Consider the following 21,336-nt stretch of genomic DNA (forward strand, 5'->3'; position numbering starts at 1 on the left):
ATTAACTAAATTAAAATTTATTTAAAAACAAAAGACAGAGAGTATGGTTAAAAGATCAATATACATACAGACATGAGTTCAATTTATTGAGGTGCAGATTCATAGCACAGATGGTGAACTTTGTGGTTGCAAAGAGTTCTTTCAGAAATACTTCATAGATTATAAAAAGAAAAGGAGGACTTGTGGCACCTTAGAGACTAACCAATTTATTTGAGCATAAACTTCCGTGAGCTACGGCTCACTTGCATCCAGTGAAGTGAGCTGTAGCTCACGAAAGCTTGTGCTCAAATAAATTGGTTAGTCTCTAAGATGCCACAAGTCCTCCTTTTCTTTTTGCGAATACAGACTAACATGGCTGCTACCCTGAAACCTGTCTTCCTAGATTATAGTCCAATGTCCAATATCACCTTCAGTGAGTACCAGCATAAGTGGGACCTCAGTCTTGCGACTCAAACTTCCCCTGATGACGCTTAAGCAAATCTAAGATGACAGAATCAGGATCCAAGGATCTTTTATAAAATTTCATGTCTTTTGACAAGTTGGAGTTACTCAGGGAACAAAAGGTAATTAGGTGACTTTGAAGGAGGTACATCACCAATACTTAGCTATACGAATTAACATAAGGCCATTTGCTTGTTCCTCCACCATTCAAAGTACATTTCAAAGAGAGATGAATACCGAGATATCCCATGTTTACAATTCATTTAAATGATAGGCTCTTCTTTTGACCTCTGAATTATCAGAATACTGCATAGACAGGGACTGTTGATTACACTGTGGACCCTACTCATACATATGTAAATACACAAAAACACAAACATTATCTCCCTACATGTCTTTTGAGGGTTATTTATTTTGCAGGATGTTTAACCCTTTCTAGCCATGTCTCCCATTGGAATAATTGGGGCTAATTCCCCTCTCATGCACACCAGTGTCAATCAGGAGTCACTCCCATTGGAGGTGACTTCCTCCTGGCCTCACTCACTCCAGTGTGAATCAGGAGTGACCCCTTGAGAGTCACTGGCTCTGATTCATCTCTCACTTACCCTGGTGTAAATCAGGAGTGAAGTCACTGGAGTAAAACTGCTCTCCAGTCCCCACCTTTGTCCCTACCCTGTGGTTCCCTCTCCCTCCATCGGACCTGCAGACTGACAGAGCACTCCAGAATCAGAGTGGCTAGGGCCAGACTGGGCAATGGGATTGGGCTCTCTGCCCTAATCACACCCAGCAACCTGAGGTTGTGTCAGTTCAGAGGCTTCCTGCACTTGGCCAGAGTCCCAGAAGCGGGGAGTCCAGGTGCCGGGGGAGCCTCTGCCTGGAGGAAAGGTGCAGCGGTGAATTTCACCCCACGTCTCAGGGGCACAGCCTGAGCTGGCATCCCATCTCCACCCAGAGCCAGGGGTGGACTCGCTCCCCCATGAATGAGGCCGATGGGAAAGTGAAGATCGGGGCTTCACTATCCGCATCAAAAAATGCCACCTGCCCCTGTGTATAGTCCAGAGACACCCGGATCTTCCTGGGCACCCAGCTCAGAGACAGAGGGGTCGCAGGAGAGGTGGTAACCAAGTACCGACCCTTCCACAGTCCCACAGCCCAGATCCCTTTCTCAGGTCGAAAAATAAACTCTCCCTTCCTCCTCACAGACTCTCTGGCCACTCCCACGGCCCAGCCTCCTCCATCCCCCACCTCCACCTCCCAAAAATGTCGCCCCGAGGTGAACCCCTCACAGCTCAGCACGCAGAGCTCAGCGTCAAATCTCTCCGGATTGTCGGGAAGAAGCTGCCGCTTGTGTCCCCTCCTCACGCCTTTCCGATCCTCAGACAGGACGAGTTCGGGATGAGCCGTGTCTAGATCCAGAGTCACACTCGCTGGGGGGAGAGAATCCGAGCGTTAGGGGCAGAGCTCGGCCCTGGGGGAGGCTGGGACCATTTCTCACACTCCCCAGCCGGCTGGGACCCTTCCCGATTTCCTGCCTTGCCCCAGCAGGGAGCTGCCTCTGTGCTGGGGCTGAGCAGGGATTTCTCGGTGGCCTTCCTCCCAGGCCCTAGAGGTGCTGTTATAGCTGACGTTTTTGGCTGCAGATTCTGCCTCCTCCCCAGTGGCATCTCCCTGGTCCCCCTGCAGGGGCTGCCATGCTCCCGGCAGCAGGGAAAGAGCAGGGGAGGGAGGCCACAGGCACCAACTTTCTAATGTGCGGGGGGGGGGGGTGCTCTGCCCCCAGGCCCCGCCCCTACTCCACCCTTTCCTCCAAGGCCCCACCCCATCCCTCCTCTCCCCGCCCCCACTCCACCCCACCCCGCCTCTTTCCGCTCAGTTCCACCCCTTCCCCCCAGCACGTGTGCCCTCGCTCCTCCCCCTCCCAGCGGGCAGGAGGCTGCAGGGAGGGTGGGGGAGGTGCTGATGAGTGGGGCCTGCCAGCAGACAGCAAACACTGGGGGCAGAGGGGGAACTGATGGGGGGCTGCCGGTGGGTTCTCAGCTCCCACCATTTTTTCCCTGTGGGTGCTCCAGCCCCCGAGCACCCACGGAGTCGGCGCCTATAGGGAGGGCTGCTGGCGAGATGCCTCCCCAGCCCTGCCAGCCAGGAGGGAGGAAGCAGGAGATGGCAAATAAATGGACCATAAATTTGGTAGGGACCTACTCTGGTCAATGTCACAGTCGTGGGATTTTCACGGTCTCAGGTGTTTACATCTGAAATTTGACAGTGTTGTAACTGTGGGGGTCCCAACCCAAAAGGAGGCCATGGGGGGGGGGGTCACAAAGCTATTGTAGGGGGGTTGTGGGATTGCCACCCTTACTTCTGCACTGCTGGTGGTGGGGGCTCTGCCTTCAGAGCTGGGCAGCCAGAGAGCAGCGGCTGCTGGCTGGGCGCCAGGCTCTAAAGCCTGCAGCAGCAGCAGCAGCGCAGAAGTGAGGGTCGCAGGGAATGGGGGGATCAGGAGCTGTCCCAGCCAGCATCTGCAGAGCTTCCTGCACCTGGGGGGAGGTGAGTCTGACCTACCTCTCAGGGCAGCCCCTGCAGGAGAAGAGGAAGTCCTGTCCCTCCCCAGCCTGGACTGGGACTAGCAGCTGGAGCCCAGCCCACAGTGGGAGCCCAAGGCTGGGGCACCCCCAGCCATGTCCCTCCCCCGTCATAGCCAGATTTCACAGGGGAGATCAGATTTCACAGTCTGTGACGCGTTTTTCAAGGCCGTGAAATTGGTAGGACCCTACACAGGAGGGACATTGTGCAAACCCCACTCCAGAAGGAAGGGGCTGGGGATTGACACTGGGCGTGGGGCAGAGGGATGGGTCAGCAGCACGTGGAAGGCGGAGGAGGGGTGATGAGACACTCCCCTGCCCTGGCAAACGGGGGATGGATGGCAAGGACAAGAAAGGGCCCCCAGCCCACAAGGGGAGGAAGAGAAGGAGGCACCAGCAGGAGAGGGTCTCCTCCCCACCTGGGTGGACAAGATGGAGCACCCAGGAGAGAGTCCCCAAGGACAGGGTGAAGGGAGACCCCCCAACCCAGCAAGAGAGAGAGATCGAAGAGGATGATCGGAGACAGCAAGAGGCTCGGTCCAACCAGTTAAGAGGTTAATATGCTGGAGTGTTTAAAGCCGTCCCCCTCTCTGGAATGCCCATTCTCTAGTCATAGCAGCTTTGGTTTTGTGGATCTCAGATGCTTCTTCAGCAAGTGAATCCAGGGTCACCAACACAAACTGTTAGGATCTCTTCCCATTTGCAGCCTTCTTCCCCGGCCCCACCTTTCCCAGAGGGACTCACCCCATTCTCTCTCCAGTTCGGAGGGCAGGGTGTCTAGAGAGAGAGGAGAAAGATGAGATGTCATGCTGTCACGTTATAGCGGGATTTCTGCCGTCCATAACCAGAGCTGGGATGAATTTGGGGACATAGCAAGAAGAAGTGTTTAAATATTACACGGTGGCAAAAGAGAAGGAAAAATGTAAAAGTGAAAAAACAAAACAAAAATACCCCACTTGTATTCGGTGCCAAAAAAAGAATGGGGAGGGGGATGACGACCTGGAAAATCAAAATTTAGAGAATTTTTTGGGGAAAAAAATAAAAACAAAATCAGGGGGGGGTTGTTTGTTTGTTTCTGTTTATTTTCTTTGTGGTTTTGGAAGTGTTTTTTTGAGGGGGGATGGGAATTTCTACCAAACTTTTTTTGAATGAAATGTTTTGACCAGCTTTAATACTGAAGGCCCGGTTTTACAAATAATCAGGATACATGTGCTTGCCGGCTGGGCCAAACGCAGAAGGAAAGGGTCAGAGATACCCAGACAGAAAGAGAAATTAAGGGCATGGCTACACTGGAAACTTCAAAGCTCTGCCGCGGGAGCGCTCCCGTGGCAGTGGCATAGCCAGGTGGAAAAAACAGGGGGAGGGGAGATTAAGAAAGGCGCCACCCGCTTGTACTCACCTGGCGGCGCTCTAGGTCTTCAGCAGCACTTCAGCGTCGGGTCCTTCACTCGCTCTGGTCTTCGGCACTGAAGGCCAATGCCACCAAAGACCGGAGCGAGTGAAGGACCCGACTCCGAAGTGCTGCTGAAGACCCGGGGAGCCGCCGGGTGAGTACCAGGGAGTGGTGCCTTTTTTCATCTCTGGTCCCCCCGAACCCGCCGCCGAAGACCCGGAGCGCCACCGGGTGAGTAAAAATTGTAAAGGCCCCAAGTAATTAAAGAAGCGTCACTTCTGCTCGGTGGGGGAGCAGCCGCTGCCCCGCTTCCCCCCTAGCTACGCTACTGTCCCACGGCACCGCTTTGAAGTGCGAGTGTGGTCCCGCGCTCCTGGTAATCCACCTCCACGAGGGGATTAGCTCCGAGCGCTGGGAGCGCGGCCCAGACTTGCTGCACTCAGGGGGGTGATTTCTCCCCCCCCCCAGCCAGCAAGTTAGAGCGCTATAAAATGGAAGTGTAGACAAGCCCCAAGGGCATGCCAGCACTGGGAGTGAGCTCTCCCAGCGCTGTAAAAACCCACCTCCACAAGGGGAGTAGCTCCCAGCACTGGTGCACTGTCTACACTGCCACTTTACAGTGCTGAAACTTGCAGCACTTGGGGGTGGGGGGGAGGTTAACGCCCCTGAGCAAGAAAGTTGCAGTGCTGTAAAGTGGCCGTGTAGACAAGGCCTAAGAGTGAATGTGAAATGTCTCCCCTCCCCCATGTAGAATGATCAACCTGTGCATGACTTAAGTCCACTTAATATGGTGTAAGGAGGACTTCCTGCATCAGACTTGTGTTGTCCTCTCTGATCAGTCATGAACTTTATTTATGCCCAGGGAATTTCTACTGAGGCCAGACTGAAATTCAACCCAGGCAGAAATAAGATCAGAGCACTCTGTATGGCCTTAACACTTGCTTCCTCCAAAGAGATTACATTCCTCTATAATTCAGGCAAACAAATTAAGGTGACAATGATTCACATTCATATCATAGTTGTTTCGAAATCAAAATTTCATTTGCCCTAGAAAATTCGCCAGCCCAGTCCCCTCATTCAAGAATATTGATCTATCTCTTTTCCGTTAGTTTTAAATTAGCAGTTGATAGGTCAGCAAATCCCACAATTCTAGAGACAACTTTTTATTTCCCTTTCTAGATCCCTTCCTGGTTGTACCTTTCAATTTCTTCAGAGTCTCCTTTAGAACAAGTATTTTCGGAGAGAAATCGCTGAGTCTCTTCTCCAGCTCAGGAGAAATCTCCACTGGCTGCTGGAATTGCCCCTTCTCGCACCTAGGAGACAGGCTGTTCTGATTCATCATTTGATTACTTCATCGTTATTCTCCATTATTTTGGCATTCATCATTTAATATCAGTCACATGTCAGTGGAAGCAGATGGGCTGTGAAAGCTGTTAAGTCGAGCACATTTCTCTGTGTAACCCAGCCTCAGAACAGGTCCAGCCCAACCAATGGCGGAGCAAGTCTCTCTTATAGTGACCCCTGTGACGCTGGCAGGCCAGATGCCAGCTCTTGCCCGGGCTGCAGGCATTAGCGAAGAACTGGAAAACTCATAGCTTGAGACCAGACCGATTCACTTGTGTGTTAGTTTTGCTCAGAATAGCTATTAGTCTTATAAGAATGTATTTAGTATTGAGATTCTGTGAAATGCTCTAAGGTGCCACAAGTACTCCTTTTCTTTTTGCGAATACAGACTAACACGGCTGTTACTCTGAAACCTGTGAAATGCTTGTAAATTGCTGCCCGCACTAATCTCACTTGTAATGCCGATATTCCATGCTATAAAAAATATGTATATGTACGCTCTATAACTTTGAGAATGTTTGCTGTGAATTTGGGAACCCACGCATGGGAACTGTCCCCCCAGCCCACCCAAAAGGACTGTCAAAATCAGATGGGCCATCAAGAAACATCACAATACAAAGGATTGGTTAATGGCCCTATTGCACCTTGGAAATGCTACCTGCAAGAAAGCTCATTCCTGTGAGCTTGGAAGCTGAATGATGGAAATAAAGCAAAGTCATAGGAAAATTTTCCATCTCTTTGCTGCTTGATATCTGACAGGGCCAGAATCCTGAAACACACTTTGGGTCCACCCTGACAGACACTTTGAACTGGCAGATCACTACAGCTCTGTCACTCTTTGGATTAATTCCAGGTCTACACTACAAACTTACATGGGCATAACGCTGTCACTCAGGGGTGTGAAAAATTCACACCCCTGAGCAATACAGTTTTACTGACCTAACCCCTGGTGTAGACAGTGCCAGTTGTTGTGGCACAGGTGGGCCATGGAGTTTTTATAGCAAGTTCCTATATTCGGGTTAATCATTAAAGAGCATCCAGCCCAAGTTTTGCTTCACCAGAGGGGGGCAAATGCCTGAATACCCTGCCCTGCATGCTTTGCTGTTGTCTGTGAAGGAGATGAGGATTGGACACGGGCCCAAGCACAGTGAAGCGAGAGAGGGGACTGAGAAGATGCCACGTACCTGCTCAGGGTGCTCCTGACGTCCTAGAGAGAAGAAAGGAAGCTCAGTCTCACAGCGATAACAAACAACGCGTGGTCACTGAACCTGTTTCTATGTCCCACGGATGAAGGGGGCACACGCCCCATTCCCAGGGAGGTGCGTTCGGCAGCGTCACGGTTAGCACCGTCGCATTGCAAAGACAGAGCCCAGGCTCCTGTTCCAGCCAGCAGCCTTGTGGTTAAAGCACTGACCTTGGACGCAGGAGATCTGGGCTCTGTTCCTTGAACTGCCCTGGACACCCTTAGTGACTTGGGTAAGTTACATCATCTGGCTGTGCCACTGTTCCTCCAGCTTTATAATGGGTGCAATAGTGTGATTCACATAATATTTCCCAGCTTGCCAAGTCTATACCAGGAGCCAAGATCTCACCTGTAGGAATTCACTTGCTGGCTGCCGGCACTTCCCCTCCATCTCATGGATCAGCTCGTTGAGATGGGAAATCTCCTTGCAGAGTTTGGTGACATTTTCATCCCTCATCTTTGTCATCCCCTTCTCTAGCTCTGCCAGCCGGGCCAGCAGGAGTCGCTCTTGTTCCTCCAGGAACTGCCGCAGCTGCTCAAATTCAGACATGATCTTCTGCCTCTGGGCGTCTGTCTCCTCCTGCCATGAACAGACAGAAAGAGGGAAAAGGCAGGTCAGGGGTGTGGAGAGGGTCAGGGGATATTTCCCTGGGCCCTGACTGTGCAATGGGGCAAATTTCGTTGCAGATCCAAACTTCAGAACTTGCCATTTAGAGAGGAACTTTCTCCGAGTTGTCAGAGAGAAGATTTTGCCCAGAACATCTATCTTGGTCCTACTTTCTCTGATGTCTGGGAAGGGACGAGGCAGGGCCATGGCCCCACAGCCTGCACTGGCCAGAGTAGCAATTGCATCCCTACCACGGCTGTAGCAGCGGCTGAGCTCCATCAGGGCTGTTCTGAGATCCTCGGGATCTGGTCCAGCCACACTGAAGGGTAGAAATCACTGGCACAATCCAGCCCATGGAGAGACAGGGATATCCCCAAAGGGCAACATGCACAGACACGGGAAGCCCAATTTTCAGGCCTTTTTAAATTGCACTGAGAATAACCCTGTGCTGCGGGTTGCCCCGACCAGGGTAGAATGGCATTTATGTTCGACAGTAGTCCTGCTCCCAGCCTATGGAATAAGAGGTACAACAGCAGCGTGGAAAAAGCCCACTGTATCCCAGCTGGTCTCTGCTACTCGGGCCCCTTGGGGAGCCAAAGTCAGCTTGTGCAACCCCGAGGCTGCTCTAACTTGCCTGGAGGGCCCAGAATTCAGGGAGGGCAAAGGTCAGTTTAAGCCATGTGAGACCATCCCCAGGCAGGAACTGACTGGAATATTGGTTCCCCGTGATCCCACCAGACGTGGTCAGAGACACACACACCCCCATCCCCACACTCATCCAGGGAGACAGACTCCCACACCATGTCTCTGCTGAGTGATAACACTGGACACACATACCAGATACTCCCGGCTTCTCCCTTCTGCTGACACTTTCAACCCCAGGAGTTTTTCTCTCTCTTCCTTCAGAGTCTGCAGCCGGGTCTGGATTTGTTTCTGAGCAAAGAAAAATAACATGGCTGGAACTAACTTTTTGTGTGTGTTTGTGGACAGTTTCCTCAGCAGGAATCAGGGAGTCTGTCCTCCCTACCAAGCCCTGTGCACAAGAGAGGGCCTCCCTCTGGCACCGGCTGGCTTGGACCCTCCTCCCCTCAGAGTGGCCAAGTAGCCCGATGCGCCTTTCTGTCCTCAAGTGGCTGTCTATTCTGTAACAGCCAGAATGGCAGACAGCTACAGTGACTGTGGGAGGATTTGAACCCACAACCTTTGAATGACTGTCAAACCAAACCATACTAGGTGCTGTTCCTTAGAAGTCCAAAACACTTTCCATTGCGTGATGGATGGGTTGGGCACCTCATCTCTTCTCTCTACTTTGCAACACTGCAATTGCTGTGGTAAAAGCAGGTGAAGATGTGAGGAAAACACTGAGCTGGCTGGGAATTGAACCCAAACGAATTGCTTGGAAAGCAGCCATGCCAACCACTACACAACCAATGCTGCCTTACTGGGAGCTGTCAAGATCCATGACTATGCATTACCTAGAACCTGTTTTCAGCCAGATTGCAGCCAAAGTGACACTGGCGGAGTTCAATTATCTATACTGCTGTTTTTTTCACTTCCCTCCTGAGCCCTGAGGGGTTCTGGTGGCTGGCTCCCAAAGTCTGGCACAGACCAGCTGCCACCTGCTCCAGGGACAGTCTCTGGTGGGGACATTCACGGGGTGCTACACCGGCCACATCCTAGCCCAGGTATCTTACAGCCAGCTCAGGGTGGAGAGAAACCTTCCGTGGAGCTGAAGGGCTAAAGGTGGTTTAATCTTCATCTTCACTCTCAGCAGAGAGGGTGAAAGCAGAGCCTAGGTGCAAAGCAGAGCAGCTCCCTGGCTGCCATCTCTGGAAAATCAGCCTTTGAGACAAGCCTTTGCCTTTTCCCCCCAAGACCTACACTCCAGGGCGGAGCCCTCCAGCAAATTGGGAAACGGCCCCGCAACACCTGGCGCAGGGGGCTTCCCTGCTCGGGATGTGGGGAGAATCCAGGTGCCAGAGGCGGGAATGGCCACTCTGAGGGGAGGAAGGCACATCTGAGAGGAGAAGGAGAGCAGGGCGAGCCTGCCAGGACGAGTGTCTGGCCACCTCCTCTCTTCCCCTCTCTGGGGCCCAAGGCCACGGGCCTGCCACCCTCCTCAGCTACCTCCCCCACTCGTCAGAGCACTGGCCTGAGCTGCTGGGGCACGAGCTTGACCAGCTGACCACAATTCTTTCCAGCCCGGGTTTCCTCCTCCAATGGAGCCCAGCAGGGCCCGTTCTCCCTGGCAGGAGAACCCACACAAGAAGGCTAAATACTGCAGCACAAGGTGGGGTGGCTTAAGAGTCGACACCTAAGTTAGTGGAGAGGCTTAAAAGTTGGGCTCTTCCATGTGAGGCCAGGGATTGCTGGACCCCGGCTGCCCACTGCTCAGTGGCAGTGCCCCAACCCTGGTATGGCCAGAAGGGGGCACTGAGATAGGCCTGAAAGGAGCAGCCGCAGAAGGCTTGTACCAGGCCTCAGCCATTGGAAGAGGCTTTGGTTTCTTTTTCTCCTTCCCATTTTTTCCTTAATTCTCTAGGGGGTTAAATATGTCTCCCTGCTGAGCGGAGACGCAGGTAGAGGCTTCTACCTACTGGTAGCCAGGCGCGCCTTTCGGCCCTTGTCTTGGCCCCATTTGGCTGCACTCAAGTGGCTGACTATTGCTAGGACCCTACCAAATTCACGGCCACTAAAACGCATCACAGACGGTGAAATCTGGTCTTTCGTGAGCTTTTGCCCTATACTATACAGATTTCACAGGGGGAGACCAGCATTTCTCAAATTGGGGGTCCTGACCCAAAATGGTGTGGCAGGGGGGTTGCAAGGTTATTTAAGGGGGTACCAGTATTGCCACCCTTACTCCTGCACTGAGTTCAGAGCTGGGCGGCCGGAGAGCGGCAGCTGCTGACTGAGGGCCCAGCTCTGCAGGCAGCAGCGCAGAAGTAAGGGTGGCCATCCCATACCAGGCCACCCTTCCTTCTGCGCCGCTGCGGGCGGCGGCTCTGCCTTCAGAGCTGGGCTCCTGGCCCGCCGCCAGCGCTCTCCAGCGGCCCCGCTCTGAAGGCAGCACCGCCGCCCGCAGCAAGAGCACTCCAACCCCCTCCGCCAACTCCTTTTTGGGTCAGGACCCCTACAGTTACAACACCGTGAAATTCCCGATTTAAATAGCTGAAATCATGACACTTACGATTTTTAAAATCCTATGACTATGAAATTGACCAAGATGGCCCGTGAATTTGGTAGGGCCCTACCTATTGCGTACAAGCCACAATGGTAGCCAGGAAAGCAGCTAAAGTGACTCCGGTGGGATCTGAACACACAGCCTTTGAATGACTGTCGTCATGCAGGCAGGCCAGGCACTGCTCCCTAGCAGTCCAACACGCTGTCCATTGTGCCACACAGAGCCCTCGGTATGGCAAGGGAGCGCCTCTCCTCTCTCTGCTTGGCAACACTGCTTTGCTGGGGTAAAAGCAGGGGAAGAGCTGAGGAAAACATCGTGCTTGTTTGGCACTGAACCCAGACAGACTGCTTGGAAAGCAGCCATGCTAACTGCTACGCCACCAATGCTAGTCTGCTAGCTGTCCTCGGGATCCATGACTATGCATTACCTAGAACCTGTCTTCAGCCAAAGTGATGCTGTCACGGTTCAGTCACTATACCACTGTTTTTTTCACTTCTCTCCAAGCGTCCGGCGCGGGCCGGCTGCCCCCTGCTCTGGGGACTTTCACTGGGGCATTATGCCAGCCAAAATATAGAAAATAACTATCATCAAAACAAAACAAAACTGGTAATAGCTCACCTTTCCTGATCGCTCTCGTTACAGTGTGTATGGTAACACCCGTTGTTTCATGTTCTCTCTGTATATAAAATCTCCCCACTGTATTTTTCATTCTATGCATCCGACGAAGTGAGCTGTAGCTCACGAAAGCTTATGCTCAAATAAATTTGTTAGTCTCTAAGGTGCCACACGTACGCCTGTTCTTTTTGCGGATACAAACTAACACGGCTGCTACTCTGAAACACAAGACACCCAGGCCTTACCTTGTACTCCTGGGCCGCCTCCTCCACTGGGAACACCGTGTGAGCTCTGTGAACCTGCGACTCTCTGCAGATCACACAGATTAGTTGGTGATCCGTGTCACAAAAGAGTTTCAGGGCCTCCCGGTGTGTCTCACACCCTTGCTCCCCTCCAGGGGCGGTCACTGTGACCTGGAAACTCAGCTGCCTGGCTATTTCTACAACTTTCCCCAGCTCCCTGTTGGGCCTGAAAAGCTTCTGCTGGGCGGTTTCTCTGCACTGTGGGCAGGAGAAGTTTGTATCCATCTCCCCCCAGCACTGGCTGATGCAGGCCCTGCAGTAGTTGTGCCCGCAGTGGATAGACACCGGCTCTTTGAAATACTCCAGGCAGATGGAACAAGAGAGTTCATCCTGGAGACTTAGTACAGGGCTGTCTGCGGCCATGGCAGCGTGACAGGGTTAGTTTCATTTCCCTGTGTTCAGCCTCTGCTCAGCCTATGGGGCGTTCCCCTTAGATCTGGCTGATTTGCTGCTGTTCCTGTGAGCTGTGGCTGACAGTTTCAGTCTAGGAAGGGCTCCAGACTGGGGAGAAATGTGACTCTGTCTGTGGGCAGGGAGCCACGTCAAATTCCCAGCGGTGGTGCTCAGGGAAACAAATCAATCTCTGTCTGGTGTTTTAGGGGGGCAGAGAGGGGGAGTTTAATAAGAACATCAATATTGAGTCACACGAATGGTGCATCTAGCCCAGTGTCCTGTCTTCCGACAGTGGCCGATGCCAGGTGTCCCAGAGGGAATGAACAAGACAGGCAATCGTCAAGTGATCCATCCCCTGTCGCCCATTCCCAGCTTCTGGCAAACAGAGGCTAGGGACACCATCCCTGCCCGTCCTGGCTAATAGCCACTGATGGACCCGTCCTCCATGAACTTATCTAGTTCTATGGTGAACCGTGTTATAGTCTTGGCCTTCACAACATCCTCCGGCAAAGAGTTCCACAGGTTGACTGTGCATTGTGTGAAAAAATACTTCCTTTTGTTTGTTTTAAACCTACTGCCTGTTAATTTCATTTGATGACTCCTAGTTCTTGTGTTATGAGAAGGAATAAATAACACTTCCTTATTTACTTTCTCCACACAGTCATGATTTTATAGACCTCTATCATATCCCCCACTTAGTCATCTCTTTTCCAAGCTGAAAAGTCCCAGTCTCATTAATCTCTCCTCATATGGAAGCTGTTCCCCCCTACTAATTTTTGTTGCCCTTTTCTGAACCTTTTTCCAATTCTAATATAACTCTTCTGAGATGGGGTGACTACATCTGCACGCAGTATCACAGAATATCAGGGTTGGAAGGGACCTCTAGTCCAACCTCCTAATTCAAGACGTGGGTGTGTGATAGATTTATATAGCGGCAATATGATATTTTCTTATCTATCCCTTTCCTAATGGTTCCCAACATTCTGATCCAGGTCAAAGTGCAGCTGAAGCTGGGAGTGAGCCCCATGCAGGTGCTAGGGCAGGGATCGGCAACCTATGGAACATGTGCCAAAGATGGCACGCAAGCCAATTTTTAATGGCACGCTGCTGTCTGCCGGACCCCGGCAGACAGCAGCGTGCCATTAAAAATCCTGCCCGGCCTGCTCTTTTCCGCCCCCGGCCCCCCGCTCTCTCCTTGCAGGGCAGGCAAGCTTCCCCCTCCACCCGCCTCTTCCCCCAGCGTGCTGGGTTCCTGCCCCTCCTTCTCTCCCTCCCTGCTGCCGATAGGCCCTTGCTACGGAGGGGGAGAGGGAAAAGCAGAGTGGAATCAGGGCATATCCCCTCCAGCCCCCTGCCATGAGCCGCTCAGGGCAGGGGGCTGGGAGCACTCCCACGACCCCAGCCCACACCCCCAGCCCCCTGCCCTGACTCCTGCACCCTCCTCACATACCCAGCCCCCCCACACCCCATGCCCTGACTCTTGCACCCCCCACATTCCCACCCGCACCCTGAGCACCAAACGGGAGCTCCTGCACACACACACATGCCCACATTCCCACCTGCACCCCTCGCACCAAATGGGAGCTGCCCAGGTAAGCTCTCCACACCCAAACCTCCTGTCCCAACCCCCAGCCTGCTCCTTCACCCCCAGCCCTGTTCTCAGCGCACTCCCACCCTCCTCTCAGTGCAGAGAGAGAAAGAGACTGGCTAGAACCGGGGAGAAGGTAGGTACCTACTCTATGTGGACAGGGCCGGGACCCCAGACCGGCAGCGGGCTGAGCGGGGCCGGCAGCCGGGATCCTGGCTGGCAGGAGCCGGCGGACGGAACCCCAAACCGGCAGCAGGCTGAGTGGCAGCAGGCTGAGCCACTCAGCCCATGGCTGGTCTGGGGTCCCGGCTGCCGGCCCCGCTTATCCCCCTGCTGGTCTGGGGTTCTGGCTGCCGGCCCCTTGCCACCCGGGGTCCCGGCCACAGGCCCCATTCAGCCCGCTGCCGGCCTAGGTGAACGGAACCCCAGGCCGGCAACGGGCTGAGCGGGCCGGCAGCATAAGATCAGCATTTTAATTTAATTTTAAATGAAGCTTCTTAAACATTTTGAAAACCTTGCTTACTGTACACACGACAATAGTTTAGTTATATAATATATGGACGTAGCGAGAGACCTTCTAAAAACGTTAAAATGCATTACTGGCATGCGAAACCTTAAATTAAAGTGAATAAATGGAGACTCGGCCCACCACCTCTGAAAGGTTGCCGACCCCTGCGCTAGGCCAACTTAGGCAGACAGACATCCCTGTGGGCCTCCTCCTGCAACAACCCCCAAACAGGCGGGCATGGCTGGAGCCTGACCACAGCTGTGCCAGGCCCAGGGCACTCACTGGCGGCTGGCGGAAGCCAGGAGCCGAGCGCCGCCCCTGGGTTCCCCCCAGGCTGAGCTCCAAGGAGAAGTGCACTGGATCTCAGTGCTGGGGAGACAGTGGAGGAGTAGCTGTGCCAGTGACTGATGCACAGGAGGGGGCAGAGCCAGCTGCAGCAGCCGCAGAGGGACAGGCGCTGCCAGGTCCTCGCTCGTTGTGCGTGTGGCTGCTCTGAACGGGGTTGCCAGTTCTCCAGGCTTTCCCGGGATCGTCCCTCTTTTGAGGGCGCTGCCCTGAGCACTCCGTAAGGCTGCCCATTGTATGCTGCCAGCTGTCCAGTGTTATGGGATCAGGAGCATCCTCGATACCCCGGGGTGGGGGTTGGGTTGTATCTCCGAGGCGGGAAGCCCAATTCCGCATCGCTGTGTCTCTCCCACCTAAGCGTCAGTTGGCGCGTGATCTGGCCCACATCTGGAGCAGGTCTGGGAGGGGTGTGATTGTGGGGACAGGCCCTCTGAGAGAGACAATTCCTGCCCTGCTCCCCTCTGGTATTGTGTAATGGGGAGGGAGGAGGAAGGAGTGCACTTCGGCCCCAGATTCTCCTAAGTATTTAGGCACCTAACTCCCATGGGTTAGGTGCCTAAATACTGTTGGGGCTCTGGGCCTTACTGCCCCTTGCCAGCAGTTCTCTAAGGGCCCAATCCTGCAGACCCTTGCTCACAGGGGTTTAACTTTACTCCTGTGAGTAAATGAAGTCAATGGGGACGTTTCATGCTGAGCCTGAGCCGCCCAGCCCCTAACCACCAGCTGGAGCAGAGCCCCGGCCAGCTTCAGGGGAGAGAGGGAACGTGGGTGGGGGCCATAGGCCTGGGTTAGGGGAGGCTTAGCCTCCTCTGGTCAATGATACCCCCCACCCATGTTTTCCAGTTTTTGCATGTTAGAGGCAAACAGACATCGTGTATATGAACCTGCGAGAAAGTTGAGACAGTTTTTTGGGCACAGAGCTCATTGGCGAGGCAGACGAGGGGAATTCTGAGTGAGAAAATCGCCTGCTGCTGTTTGTTTGTACTGTGTTCAGGGAAACAGGACTTGATGCATTTTCTCACCCCAAATGAACAAGATTACACTAAAGAATACAGCTGACTGTTATCACTGATTTCTCCCTGTGCAGGGCCCCCATTCTGGCTAACCTCCTGGGCCAAAGGGGCAACCGTAAAATGTTTAGTAAGGAATATTCACTATGGATGATAGAGAGCAGATTTTTCTAATGCTCTCTTGGAGGCCCGACATTCTGTGTATAACGTGGGATCTCTGGCATTAGGATAATCTGTTATCACTCGCCTGTGGCAATCCAGGGCTAACAGCAGAAAGGGCAGCAGGAGGCAGGATGCAGCACTGAAAATCATGCTATTCTGACAACAGTTCCTGGCCCACAAACAGATAAAGTGCACAGAGAGACAGAGAAGGCACAAACTCACGAAGAGTTATGGGTAAGGGTACAATTTTGGCAAGGGTATTTTTATTAAAAGTCACGGACAGGACGCGAGCAACAAGCTGAATTTCACAGAAAATCACAGAAATTAAGCCAGAGCCCTGCCACCTGGGGCTGAACCCGAACCCTGCCACCTGGGCAGGGGCGCTGGAATAGTGGGGCCAGGAGGCATGGAGATAATCTAGTCTTTGACTAAACTCTTTTTATAGCATCTCCATTGGCAGGAGGAAGTGATGCCAGTTGTCTGAAAACCCACTGGCCGGAGGTGCTGGGTGGGAGGTTTCTCTCCAGCGATCCCCCTAGATCCTCTCACCAGGCAGTAATATTGACAGCCATCGTTTCGGGCTGCACAGTGCACAGCAGCAAGGGGCCCTGCACCCAGCGCTGCCCTGGCTCTGAGCGATCTGGATAGTTTGATCCCCAGAAATGAGTTTACACTTGTTGGGGTGGAAGTGAGTAACACTGACAAAAGCGGCCAGTTCTGGGTTCAATCCCAGCCTCTGTGTGGTATAAAAGAGGTAGAAACATGTTGCACCTGCCCATGGGGGAATCCCCTGGCACAAGAGGGAATCCCTGGCCACACGGGACCAGCAGTATGACCATTTGCCATCCTCTTCTCAGCCTCCTTCATAGGGGCCAGCTGTTGGGGTGACCAGACCGCACTGCACTCTGGCTGTTTGCAGGCCATGGCAGCAGACTGTAAGCTAGAGCAGTCCCTGGGGCTGGGGGTCCAGGCGGCCCCCCTGAGAAGCAGATACTATAACAAGGTGGAAAGCTGTCATACAGCCACCTCTGCCCTCCCTCTCTGATCCTGCACTGAGCTCCGCTCTGCCGGGAGGGAGAGTAAATAACTCTGGTCTTTTTAACGCACAGTGTGTGTGGATCTGGGCAGAGCATGTTCCAGAGAGAGTGGGTGGGACTTGCCACTTTCGGCTGGCTTCCTACCTCCTCTTTGGTTTGCATCCATCTTTATAGACTGCAAGCCCTTGGGGTCAGGGACCTGTTTACATGTCAGACACCAGTACCCATTTGGCTGCTCTGTACGTGAATAATGAAATGTGGGTAACAACGCAATGTGTAATAACCCTAATGAATGAGCTGGGAACCTTTCCCAGGGCCAGCCAGATTAAATCAATCTGGAGTTCTGGACACACCAAGGTATGCCCACCCTCCCACCCCCGTGAGTCCCCCCTCATGGCCCCATTCCTTCCACCCACCACTGGGGATGCTGGTGGCAGGGTCCATCCTTCCCCACCAGGATTAGCTACCAGAGGACCCCTATACTCAGGAGGAGATGGGGAGGCAGTAGGGCCCCCCCATTAATTAGTTCACGACTATGGTGTGTCCACTTGGGAGTCCTGGTTGATCACACTGCACACTTCCCCTCCTGCCTCACTTAGGTCTGGTCTACACTACAGACCTATAGTGAAACAAGTGCATCACTCAGAGGTGTGAAAAATCCACACCCTGGGCCCTGAGCGACGTAGTTATACCAACCTAACCCCCTGTGTAGACAGTGCTATGTCGACAGGAGAACTTCTCCCACCAACATAGGCATCGCCTCTCAGGGAGGTGGATTAACTACGCCAGTGGGAGAGCTCTCTCCCGTTAGCATAGAGCATCTTCACCAAAGCACTATAGTGGCACAGCTGCGTTGGGGTAGTAACGTAGGCGTGTTAAGTGTAGACGTGCCCTTAGGCCTGTGCTGGGGATTCCAGCTACTTTCTCAGGCTCTTTGCAAACTCAGGCTGATGTCACTGGGTCACCTATGCTTGATTTTCATTTTCAAGCTTTTCTCTGCAGACAGGAAGGCTAAAAGTGTACTTTACAAAAAGGAGGGGTGGCAGAATTGGGGTTCCAATGCAAGAAGAGGAGGACTTGTGGCACCTTAGAGACTAACCAATTTATTTGAGCATAAGCTTTCGTGAGCTACAGCTCAATTCATCGGATGCAAGAAGGAGACTCCAAGAGCAGGGGGCCGTAGGCAGGGGTCCATAGATCCCGTGCCTTAATCCAGCCCCGTAAATGCTCCCTGAAGGATAGGGAGGATTGCTGTGTTCATCGTGACTGTGAAGCAGGGGTGCCGGAACGGGGGGGTCCAGGGGGCCATAGCCCTCCCACATTTTACTGGCTGAAAGGGCAAATGAGGGGTGGAGGGAGAAGAGTGAGCAGAGGGCAGAGTCTTAGGGGGAAGAGGCAGCCTCAGGAGAAGGGGTGGCGTGAGGGCAGGAGCTCAGGGGGAAGGGGCGGCGCAGGGGTAGGGCCTCGGGGGGAAGGGGCAGTGCGAGGGTGGGGGCTTGGGGGGCTCTGGGAGAAGGGACAGCATGAGGGCAGGGCTTGGGGAGAAGGGGCGTGGCATGAGGGTGGGACCTCGGGGGGAAAGGGGCAGGGTGGGGGAAGGACCTTAGGAGGAAGGGGTGGCACCAAAGCAGAGACTCGGGGGAAGAGATGGCGCAGCAGCAGGGCCTTGGGGGAAGGGGCAGCATGAAGGGGCAGGGTGGGGGCAGGGCCTTGGGAGGAAGAGGCAGTTCCAAGGCAGGGCCTTGGGGGGGGGGAAGGGGCTCAGGGGGAAGGGGCAGCACAGGGGTGGGGCTTCGGGGAAAGCAGCAGTGCTGAGCCCCCGCCAGCTTCGGGGGAGAGGGGGAGCAAGGGCGGAGCATGGGTGGGGCCACAGCCTGGATTAGGGGAGGCTTAGCCTGCCCTGGCCTATTATACCCACCGTTCATGCACATATTAGTCTGAAAAGGGAAGGATTGAATTGGCCAGGATGCAGAGTGTTTCCTACTTTACCTAGTATTTCTGGGCAGCCTCCTCAGCGAAAAGCACTTTGTGAGATCTGTGCTCTGCCGATTCCCAACATGCCACACACACGACTTCCCCGTCCTCTTCACAGAACAGATTGAGTTTCTCCTGGTGTCTTACGCACAGCTTCTCCTGTCCCTTCCTTTCCAGGAGTTTGATGGTTTCAGTACTATTCACCAGCTCCCAGTTGGGCTGGAGAGTCCTTTTCTGAATCCGAGCTCGGCAGTTTGGGCAGCACAAAGGTTCGAAATCCCCCTTTCCCCCAGCCTCGCAGTAGTTAGTGATGTAGACTCAGCAGAAGTTGTGGCCATACTCTGCGTTCACCAGCTCTTTCATATAATCCAGGCAGATGGAGCATTTGGTTTCCTCTTGGATTTCCTGTGCAGGAGTCACTGAGGTCATGTCTCCTTGGATCTCTGGGTTTCTGTTCTCTCTGCCTTCTGCTAGATACCAAAAATGATGGGCTTAATAAAAAACACTGGATTTATGGCTCATTACACCAATCTGTAACCCACTAACCTTCTCTGTCCTGAGCCGGAGAGGGGTTAACTGCTCACTTCACCTTGCAACATGTGTTAACTCCTTATCTGTTCCACCTTGTATTTAGCTGCAAAACTCTGAGGTTACGTCTACACTACAACAAAAAGCCCGCAGTTTGAAAGAGGTGCTGAGTATAGAGCTGCCTGTGTTGGGTCTGTGGTATAGATCAATAAGGATTGTGGTTCCCAGAGTCTGACAGCCTTTCGCTACCAGGAAATTCACTCAACCAAATTAAATAAATAGAATAGAATGGGCCTGGCTGGTGAGGGTGGAGTCAGCTTATGGGAAAGACAGGATCTAAGCATTCCCTTTAGGCCCAGATCAAGGGATTTAGGCACCTTTGAGGATCTGGTCCCTACAGGACTAAATCCCCCTCTGGGATGGTCAGTCTTTAGCAGCATTTCCTGGTACTGCTACCCAATCCTAGGAAATCTTGGAGATTTCCCTCAAAAATAAACCAAAGTGTCTTCATTTCTAGCACATTTCCTGTTCAGGAATGCTTTACTGAGTTATATAATTAATCCCGTTCAGGCTTGTGGCATATAGGGCTATTCTGATTGCTTGCCCATATATCTTTTCTTACAAGTTTGATCATTTGTTACATTAGAAGTATGTTCTTTGTTATTACAATAGGTTTATTATAGAAGGTCCTTGCAAATTCTATGTAGCCTGATTCTGGGCTAAGAACCTTATTATCTTCTGATCAGATGAACTGGCGAGCCTATAACCCATATTATCTATTAATCGCCCATAAAATCGGGCAACATCCTGTTAATCTGTAGCTGAAAATACAACCTGGGAAATGCCCTGATGATTCATTGTTATTTCTCCTTGAGCTTGGAGCATATCCTTGGCTCTGCACAACACACGGTCACTTCCCCGACTGATGAGGGAACTTGTAATCCACTGTGGAAGTGGGACCTCTGCTCAACCAGCGCTTTGGATCAATATGGTTAAAGCAAAGTATCTTGACAGTAAAAAACACCAGAAGCAAGATCTGCTGAAGGCAAATCAGACTGCGATAAGAGTATCTCCTAATCTCTAACATTCAAATAAGATTTTTCACTTCAAGACAGTCACCTTCCCCACTCCTGGGCAGTCTGGGGATCTGAGCCACAGCCAGCTGAGGTCTATAGAAAGACTACAGGGCCCAAGATATTTAGGTGCCTAACTCATATGTGATTTAGGCACCTAAGCATCTTTGAGGATGCTGGAGCTGGAGCTGTGAGACAACCTGAGTGATTGCAGCAAGCTCCCAGCTAGTCCTGTGGTCACAGTGGAGGAGATGGGAGAGCTGTAGAGGATGAAGGTATCCTGTGGAAGAGACCCCAGCCCCACTCCTCTCTATCCCTGAAGGGAGAATCTCGACACATCTTCCTCTCTCCTCCACCTGCTCAGATTTAGGGTAAGGGAGACACAAACATACCCATAAAGGAGTAAGGCCCACAAGGTATTCAAGCACCTAACTCCCATTGAAACCAAAGGGATTTAGGCACCTTTAAGGATCTGGGCCTAACTCCTTTATCCCCAAGGGTAGGAGCAAGTCATTTGGGGGCTGAAGGTCCTAGTTTGGATCCCTATTAATAACTGTGATGTCTGTCCCGAGGCCTGTACACGGGGCCTTGACTATGTAAGCTCCATCGAGACGTCAAGATTTGGATCTAGCAGGCTAAACAGAGTGCAACGGGGCAGGATACTTCCTAAACTACTACTTCTTCTTTCTTATGGCTTGAGTAGATAACAACACCTACAAAGGTAAATCTAAGTTTAATAGCCAGCACATTGCCGCAGCAGTGAGCTGATGAACGTCCTTCAGGTCCCCGGCAAAAGAACGAAGGGGACATTCAGATATGATGTGCTCTATCATTTGGGCCTGGTGACCAGTCACATACAGATGTTTGCCGCATTTTCCACTTAAAGAGGGTTTGTCCACATCTGCCCCATTTCTAAACTGACAAAGGGGGGCGCTGTTCATCTGGCTGCAGCTACCATTCCCTGTAACCCATCTTGAGGGCACAGAACATTTCAAGGGGGGGAGGGGAAG

At 52.7% G+C, this 21,336-nt stretch overlaps 1 protein-coding gene across 3 annotated transcripts in view; it reads right to left on the bottom strand.

Annotated features, from left to right (window-relative positions):
• Positions 1 to 279: 279 nt before the first annotated feature.
• LOC144274842 (zinc finger protein RFP-like) overlaps positions 280 to 21,336 on the bottom strand; it is a 49,325-nt gene continuing 28,268 nt past the window's right edge. Inside the window, exons 1-7 of one of the 3 annotated variants that reach the window (XM_077833939.1) lie at positions 11,652 to 12,135; positions 8,445 to 8,540; positions 7,350 to 7,580; positions 6,942 to 6,964; positions 5,611 to 5,738; positions 3,765 to 3,797; positions 280 to 1,868 (exon numbers count right to left, since the gene is read on the bottom strand). In XM_077833939.1, the coding sequence (XP_077690065.1) occupies positions 1,354 to 1,868; positions 3,765 to 3,797; positions 5,611 to 5,738; positions 6,942 to 6,964; positions 7,350 to 7,580; positions 8,445 to 8,540; positions 11,652 to 12,071 (1,446 nt within the window). In that variant the 5' untranslated portion in view covers positions 12,072 to 12,135 and the 3' untranslated portion in view covers positions 280 to 1,353. Of the gene's footprint in view, positions 1,869 to 3,764; positions 3,798 to 5,610; positions 5,739 to 6,941; positions 6,965 to 7,349; positions 7,581 to 8,444; positions 8,541 to 11,651; positions 12,136 to 21,336 lie in introns of those variants that run through there. The other 2 variants (XM_077833940.1, XM_077833941.1) reach the window with 2 other exon arrangements.

The sequence above is a fragment of the Eretmochelys imbricata genome, chromosome 14 (assembly GCF_965152235.1).
Source record: "Eretmochelys imbricata isolate rEreImb1 chromosome 14, rEreImb1.hap1, whole genome shotgun sequence".
Taxonomy (NCBI): Eukaryota; Metazoa; Chordata; order Testudines; family Cheloniidae; genus Eretmochelys; species Eretmochelys imbricata.